This window comes from Gossypium arboreum, chromosome 4 (genome assembly GCF_025698485.1).
Source record: "Gossypium arboreum isolate Shixiya-1 chromosome 4, ASM2569848v2, whole genome shotgun sequence".
Taxonomy (NCBI): Eukaryota; Viridiplantae; Streptophyta; class Magnoliopsida; order Malvales; family Malvaceae; genus Gossypium; species Gossypium arboreum.
Window position 1 is genome coordinate 109,472,225 of NC_069073.1, and position 9,345 is coordinate 109,481,569.

At 33.1% G+C, this 9,345-nt stretch overlaps 1 protein-coding gene across 1 annotated transcript; it reads right to left on the reverse strand.

Annotated features, from left to right (window-relative positions):
* Positions 1-6,766: 6,766 nt before the first annotated feature.
* On the reverse strand, positions 6,767-7,761 carry LOC108460095 (chlorophyll a-b binding protein CP29.2, chloroplastic). Its single transcript, XM_017759469.2, is given in 3 exon segments — positions 6,767-7,120; positions 7,195-7,443; positions 7,445-7,761. Coding segments are annotated over 3 exon segments (861 nt in total). The 5' UTR covers positions 7,703-7,761.
* Positions 7,762-9,345: the final 1,584 nt, after the last annotated feature.

Below are 9,345 nucleotides of genomic sequence, written 5' to 3' on the forward strand. Positions count from 1 at the left end.
TATCCGAGCTCTAATGACCCGATGACTACGTGTGGAGATTTTGTCCGGGTAAGCCCCGAACTAAAGGTTTTGCTGAAGATTCAAGTAAAGCGTAAGATTATGCGACTTCACAGTGAAAATTAGTAATAAATACGTTTAATGCGTTAAGTTGGTCAGGTATGTATTTTGAGATTATATTTAAGTTTGATTTAGACTAAATCACAAGGTCGTTATGTGATGCACATGTGAGTAAAGCAATGAGACTGTTCTATGATTATTGTGCATTTGGTCAATGTGGAAAGTCAGGTAAAAAAATATATAATGTACCTATGATCATAAGAGGTCACCATCAAGTGAGAATTTATCTGCCTATTACATATGATGAGACATGCATATTCAGAAAAGGGGATGGTATGCCCGAAGGAAGAGTGAAATAAAAATACGAACAACTATGTTATAATTCGATTGTTATCCGTTGACACGGCTTAAAACTTACTAAGCATTGTAATGCTTATTCCGTACTTTGTTTCCTCCGTTTTATAGATCTCATTTGGAAGCTACAGGCTCGGGATCGTCAAACAACTAGTCACATTATCACCATCCACTGTTTGGTACTGCTACGTTTTGGAATATCTTATGGCATGTATAGAATAGACTAGTAGTGAGAGGATATTTTGGTTAATGTATAGGACTACCCTTTTGTTGTAGGTCATGTACCTTTCGGTTTTGTGTAAATTTGGATAGCCATGCGAAAATGGCTTAAGTACACTTTGATCATAGCATTACAATCGTTTTGTATGTCATCCGTCGAGAGGTATGGAAATGTTGGTAACGGTTAGTCATGGGAATGGTTATTCATAATCACTTTTGGTATATGTATGACAAACTCTAGTTGATCCATGGAGGATCATGAAATAGGTAAAGTTTACCTTAAAAATAGATGCTGGCAGCAGCAGTGATGTGGATGTGAAAAATCTCTAAAAATAGTAGGAATGGAATTAAATAGCGAATAAATTATGTAATCGAACCTTGATGAATCTATTTTCATAGGAAAGTAACGAAATGTTCATATAAACAGTATATTATGAGATGTTAAAGTTTTCGTGAGACAGGGCCAGAACGGTTTCTGGATCCCCTGATCTGAATTTGGAAATTCATTATAAATTAACCAGAGACATTTAGAAGTCATGCCATATATGTATAGATTCCTTTTTGAGTCTAGTTTCTATAGAAACAAACGGCATCAGTATTGAAGCCCTGTAAAGGGAGATATCCAAATCGTAATGCATGAAGGTCAGTGTAGTCGCACCCTGTAACAGGGGAGGCTTTAACTAATAAACTGTACTAATTGGCCTGACCAAAAATTCTAGAAAAAAATCTGTAGATGGATATATGAGTCTAGTTTTGGGGAAAAATTACGAAACTGATTTTCGAGTTGTGGAACTCAAGTTATGATTTTTAAGGTGACAGTGACGCAGTTAGCCAGTCGTCTGGGAAATTTTTAAATGGACTGTGAGAGTAAATGAATTAAGTCGGTTAGCACCTCGTGTTCGACTCCGGAAACGGTCTCGGGTACGGGGTGTTACAATGTGGCTTGGCCGTGTGTCTCCTGCATCTTTAAAATTTAGAAACAAAATGCTCAAAATATTCACACGACCTAGCACACGGGCATGTGGCTTGGCCGTGTGACCCCTGCACCTTAATATTACAAGTTAGTATGCTCACACCGTGTGACCTAAGTTAGTAAGCACCCTAATTTGGACATGGGCTTGGACACGACCCTGTGCCCCTATTTCGAATGCCCACATGACTTGAGACACAGGCATGTCTTCCAACCTTGTCAGCCACACGGCCTGGCCACACGGGCTTGTGTCCCCTGCTCCTTTGAAAATTTTTTTATATTTTCTAGAAAAAATTTATGAGTTCCCGATTTTTTTCAAATGCATATTTTAGCCTCGAGGGCTCATATAAGAGACAATATTAGTGATTGTTATTAGTTTCTGATATGTATGTTAAATGATATGAAATGTCTGTACTTAATCTGAAAAGTTTAGTAATGCTTCGTAACCCTATTCCGGCGACGGATAAGGGTTAGGGGTGTTACATGTCTCAATGAATTACGAGATGCTAAAGTGTCATTTTCTAACTTATACAAAACCAGTCTTTATAAAAATTGTCTTTTTATGCCATATACTTATCTTTAAAACTAAATTGATCATATTTAAAAAGATTTAGATGTAAATCAAGGTCAATTCAGGTTGTTTAATGCATTTAGGGATGTTTCCAATTCATAAAATGAATATGTATAGCCCAATGACTTTAATTAAAATTTTTGGTATTTAGAAAGTTAGAGGATTTTTCATAGTTCAAACTTTAAAACATTTTGGTAATATCATCTTAAAATCATTTAGAAGCAATTCGCGGGTGATTGGAGGTGTTAGGGACCAAAAACAAGCTTCGGTAAGCTCAAAATTCACAAAATTGTGTAAGGGCACTGTCTAGAAGGCTAGTTATGATACCTAGACTCCATGTTCTGATACCTTAGGCTTATAGGAACTTGGGAGATAGGTATTGACACCTTAGCCCAAATATTGTAGCTTTTCAGCTACTGTCTTCCTAAGTTTTGATATCTTAATATAGTTTTCAAAATTGGGCCACTAAAACTAAAAATCAATCCAAAAACACTACAATTCACCTCCAAACACAACCAAACCATATCAACAATATTTAAATCTTTTTAAACACATTCAAACAACATTTAAACTCGTATTCATCACAAGGTCATACTTAATAATTTCAAGTTTCAAGGTATAACTTATAAATCATCCAATTCAAATACATTTGTCACTAATTAACATAGAACAAATAATTACAAACTCTTCAAGGGTCTAAGCCTCTATGTACATGCCATTTCTAGCATTTATAAAACAACACTAAAGGTTCAACCTTGACAATCTACAAGTGTTGATGCGATGCCTCCAAGCCATAGTTCCATCTTTATAGAAAAGTTCACATATGCGTTTAAAACTAGGGGTGAGCAAAATCCGATTCGATTCAAAAAACTCGATAAAAAATTCAAATTTTGAATTAAATAGTTTAAATTATTTGAGTTAATAAAGTTATTCGGATCAACTCGAATAAAAAATTAAGTTTTTCGGTTTAATTCGAATATGAATTACACAATTCGAGTTATCCAAAAATCCGAATAAGAAAAGACAAAACTACGTAGTTTTGATAAATGTTTACTTTATTAAAAGTCAAAATTCAAAATAATTAAGTTAAAAGGTAAAACTACGTTGTTTTGATAAATGTTTACTCATTAAGTTAAAAAACTAAATCATTATATTATGCATGTAGTTAAATAATCTTGTACTTCATCTACTAGTTAAATAATCGGTCAATCTAAACATAACATTAAGTATAAATAATAGGATTCGTTAACTCGACTCGATTTGACTCGAAATTTTTTGACTCGATTCGATTCAATTCAAAAAAATTTCAAATTGAGTTCGGTTGCTAAAATAGGATTTGTCAACTCGACTAACTCGAAAATTTTTTACTCGATTCGACTCGACTCGATCGAATACTCACCCCTATTTAAAACAAATAATGCAGTAATCTTGAAATCTTAGTAAGTACTTGTGAATTATCCTACCTCACCTAATCATATTATAACTAGAGTATTTTATGAATATTATGTAAATTTCATTTAATCCACATATTAAAAGGAACTTGTTCCATATCTCATTAGCACATTATTACCTCTCAAGCCATTTTGATCAATTCATTTAATTTATTCCCATTAAACAATTAGGGTGGTTCTATTTATGATGATACCTTTGTTCTTAAGGTGAGAATTTATTCATAACACTATAATTACCCTTTTCTTATTCGAGTCATACACCATTTCAATAATTTAGCCACATAGCTCTTTTGTTGTCACACTAGTATCATAATTACAAGGTTTCTCATTCTTATTATGCACATACTAACAAGTATCAAGTTTCAATTTCATCTTCTCATTGGCCAAACATTTAGAAACTCTCAATTCTTTGCTTATTAGTCTCACCATTAGCTTGTGTTACTAGATTTTATTTATAGCAATTTATATTCATATCTAAATCTTATAATCAACGTTTCAATTCATCACACCCTTAGTAAACCTTAGTAAAATGGAATTTGGATACGCAGAATCCCAACCAAACACACCCTAAATAACACGATAAAAGAATTTACATTTAAAGACTGTAGAAACATGGTCAAAATTGTTGGAAAAAATCTTGTTTGAAAACAATTTTTTTCCAACAGTTTTCTTGCATTGCAAAAAAAAAAAATTTAAAAACGAGCCAATTTGTGATATTTATAGTAATAAACTTTACCTGAAATCGCACTTATGTTTTCGGCTAGACGAATCATTGTCGTTCTCGACTTTCAATCGAATAGTCTTTGAAGGATGTACGCCGGAGCTTATCGTAATCTTCTCTCTTCAGTAGAATCCTCCACCAGCTCCGCGAAATTATTTCATAACCAGGCCATTTCAATCCAACCTTCGGTAACCATCTCTAGTACCACACCCAAAAGTTCATAACATATGGTCCCACAATTAGCAGATTGAACAAACCCGGTGACTACCAATCCGTCCACGGGGTGTAAATGCACGTCTTCTAGAGTGATAATACACTAACCGCATGGAATATGGAATGTGTGCGTCTCTGGTCTCCACTTTTCCACCAACGCACTTATGAGTTTCGAGTTCAACTTACACTCCAGGACTAAGTAGGTCACGTAGAAAAAACCACCTTCCTTCAAGTGTGTTTCGATTAACAATGATGGAAGACTAGGTAAATTACGAATATGACATTGCAAAATTCGATCTTCCACCTATTTAGATAAAAAATTATAAAAATACTAAGTTCAATTATAACTATGAAATAAAAAATTTAAAAAATTTAAAAAAATTTCAAATTTATTCTGCAATTGATTGACGGAGATGTGCTTGTCATCAAGACGGATTAAAGACCCGACCATTGTTAAATTGAACACGAACAAATTTTTAATAAAAATAATATTTCTTCGAATTACTAATAAAAAATAATAAAAATATTAACTTAGATAAAAATAGAATTTAGGATAATAATTTGAGAGCTTTTTGAGAATTGTGAGAAATTTGAGAAATTAGGAGAGAATTTGTGAAAATTGTGTGTGGAGGGGTTTATTCTTTTTTTTTCTATCGTTGGGGGGCCAACGGCTAGTTCAAATAGCCATTGGAGTTGATTGTAGAAGCACGGGCAAAAGTGCGCCCACATGGATGGTTTTTACAAAAATACTTCCACGTAAGCGTGTTTTACCTGACATCAGGAAAAAAAAACGCTGAGCTGGATGTGCTTTTCTGTGTTTCCCTTGAAAATGAAGCCAGCTCAGTGCGTTTTTGTAAAAATGGATCATTCTAGTCATATTAGAAAAAATTGGCCCATTTCTGTAATTTTTTTAAGAAAAGGGTCTTTTTTGGACAATTGGTCGTATTTTTTCTTGGTCTTTTTGTGAGGGTTTTGTTATGTCTGTACCTTTCATTTAATGAAAGCTGAATGTTTAGGGAAAAAAGTAGAGACATTCACTCAGAAGTTAAAGGTTCTTAGACTTTCTCTCAAAACAAGTTATTCCCCGTCAAAGTTGAAGTAAATGTTAATTCCATACTAACTTCCATAATTTCAAAAATAAAATAAACAATAATGTGATACTATTTCGTTCTAATTCTATCATAAAAAACTACAATGCAGATGTACATGAAACATTTTTGTTCAATCTTCACCCATTTGCCATAGACTGCACAAAAAATAAGACCCAGGAAAAAGTAATATTGTTAAGAAACTAATATATTCACAGAGCAAAACAATAATGTAGGGAGACAAATCAAAGGATTTTGTCAAAAAAAAAAAAGAAAAGAAATTTCCTCTATCACGCGAATAATGATATAGATAGAGATTGTCCGCATTTAAGACTGAATCACCTTGATGGTTGGTTAGCTGAAGATATGCGTCTAAGTCTTTTCGTTCTTACAATTTATGGGTATGGAATCCTATTTCAAGCAATACCTACTCATTCTTCCTTCATAAAGTGTTAGGTTTTACTACCCTTTCGAGGCTTTGTCTTGAGGACCTCAACCGCTTCCTCATTCTATTAGTTGAGCTTTAATATTGTATGGAACGTTGGTCTTTGTTTGTTCTAATAACACTTTATGAAATAGATTTGTAATTAGTGCCAATAAAACCTTGGCAGTGTTGGAAAATATTGAAATTATACAAGTTTGGCCAATAAAACCTAAATATGAAATTATAGATTGTTGAGTTGAGCATAATTTCATTTATTTCTCACCTCTTTGAAGTGTTTTTTTTTTCCATAAACCTCACATCTTCAAAGTAATAGAAAGGTTCTCTGGAATGAAATGTATAAATGTAATATTCATTTGATTAAAATGATATAAATGCTTGATTAAGTTGTTGAAGATTTAAAATACATTTATTCCTGAAAATTTGTTCAGCTAGCACAAGACTGGGAATCAAGTCTTTCAAAATTTCATAAGCTCTGCTTTCTACGATTAGCAAATTCATTTTAGTTAATAATATCATGCAAAAACAGTTATCAGAAAACCTAGCTAGCCAAATATGAGCTAAATAGCATTCACTGTTGAAACTGTAGCAAATTTTGTTACACCAAGTCTTTTTACAACTCAAAAAGGCACATACTAATAACATGTGAAGCAAACTCTGATGGAAGTAGAGGAATTGTTTTAAGAGGTGAATGTGTCAATAAAGGTGGTGTGAAAAGGGTCATTCAAGTGTGTAGCCCAGTTATTGAGAGAACATTTGCATGTTGTAGCAGCCTAGACTGCATAACCCAAGAAAGCAACCATGGCAAGATGAACATGCTTGATCTCAACCAATTGAAGGGTGGCTTTTTTTTTTGGGTCAGACGCCAAACCAAGAGGGTCGAAGTACTTCTCATCAGGGTACAGCTTCTTCTCAGGGTCAAGCTCTGCATTCCTTTGGAACTCAATGTACCCAATCACCAACACTTTAATCCAAATCAATGTTGTCATCGAGAATGGAAGGGGTTAGCCTAGGTAAGATGATCCTTCAACAAGCTTCACTTGAAAAATAACCAAACAATATTCATTTCAATGGTTTCTAAAAAAGGTATAGAGTTAAGCCTAAGGACAATAGGCAAGTAATTAACCTTTCCAACATCTTTCCAAGTGACTCCAGTGAGCCATTCAATAGTAAAGGCACCTACAATAGCCAACATGACCCAACATCCATGGATCAGCTCACACTCACGGAACCTCTACAGGCCAAAGACCCTGCTGTAAGGCTGAAATGGAGTTGGCTTTACGTCGGCGACCTCAGTCCGGGTCCCAGTGATGTCATTTTCCATGTTCTTTGCTAGATTTTGATCCAAAGAATCCAAAATCATACGAAAAATACTCAACAGGCTTCCCCAACCCAAAAGTTTGGAACCTGTAATCACCAATCAAGCTACCGTCGAACCAGTCAGGTGCTACAACTCCAGGATACCATAATGGGCGATCAGAGTTTGGTTTAGATACTTTCTTGGTGGCTTTTTTACCCCTAAAGTTGAACCTAGCCACGACCCTCCCAGAGGTTGAGTAGACATAAAAAAGGCGGATGCCTATAAAAGAAGAAGTAGCAACGACGGTGGTAGCCATTGTTGGAAAAAAAGGTGATGGAAAATGATGTGCTAATATTAGTAATAAATGAAGGGGAAGTGGTGGGGGTTTATCCAAGAAGAAATATAGTGAACGTTGGATGAAACAGCATTATCTATCTGACCAATAAAGAAGTCTAAGCCGAATCCTCGTCTGTTTGTGGGGGATAATAAATAAGTTCCCACTTTTGTTTTTATTTTTTTGTGGTTCTTAGTGTAGCTATTAAAAAAATCTATTTTTCTTCTTAGGACACAAGTAGAGTTGTTGATACTCTGACTCCCATCAATATTAAATTTTAGGGTAAACTATAAAAATAGTCACCTTGTTTGTCTCATATTACACTTTAATCACTTACATTATCGTTTTGTTACGAAGTGATCCCTCTACATTTAACCTTTGTTACCTTTTTAACAATAGTCCTACGTGGCAGTCCAAATGAGCTTTAAATATCAACTTGGATGTCCAGTTGCTAGGATGAAAATAGATTTTTAATTAAATAGATTTAATTTAGATTGCTACGTAGGACCGCCGTTAGGGAGGTAACGAAGTTTAACAGTAAAGTGACCGCTTCGTAACTAAACGATAATGTAACTAAAACGTAGCATTTCAAACATAAGTGACTAAAATGTAATCTGAGGCAAACAAAAGTGACTGTTTTTGTAGTTTACCGTAAATTTTATTCTAAGTTTGCCTTTAGTTATAATTTTAATTTAATAATTAAAATTAATCTATTTTTGATAAATTATAAGAATAGTATATATTTAATTATTCTTTGATCACTTTGCTATTAATTTTTAATTTAATAATTGAACTTTTTAAAATTATATTTTATTGCTATAAATTTCTAGACTTATTGATGTTGAGTTATTCTGTATTTCCAATTAAAATTTCAAGCTTATTTTCCTAATATCCATAAATTTTGTTTAATATTAAGGAATCTGGATTATCATTTTAAAAAAATATCAAATAATATTTCAGGAACATATATGACTATCATTGTTATAATCATCATTATCTATAAGCTTTTATAAAGATCGTGACATAGATGAATGAGAAGCAAAAGTAAAGAAAATATATATATCTTTAATTTTTACAGGTTTATTTCTAAATTATATGCATTTTAGTGTTTCTTTTATATAATTTTTGTATTATTTAATTTAAGTTTTATAATTTTGAAAATAATTTATGAATTTTATATTTTTAATTTTTTATATTTTAAAAGTCATTAAAAATGGTAAAGGTTCTAAATTAATATTTTATCTATAACTCATGCAACAAATTAGATATAACATATTCACTATAACACCCCTAACCCGTATCCATCGCCAGAGTAGGGTTACGGAATATTACCAACCAATCAAAGCATTTAACAACCAATTCATAAGTAATCATAAGCGTATTCCAATAACTCAATTTACATCACATTCACAAAACAACTAACAACCAAAGACATCCTAGGTACATGCCATTACAACACTTAAGATCGGGATTGTTTTTGTTGGATGCTGAGTCGGTGATCAAAATAGAGTACCTAACCTACGCACGGAAACTCAGTGATATTTCTATAATCCAAACATTTTAAAACAGATATAATACATGAATGCTCAAATTGAATTATATCATCATACTACTATCTAAACATA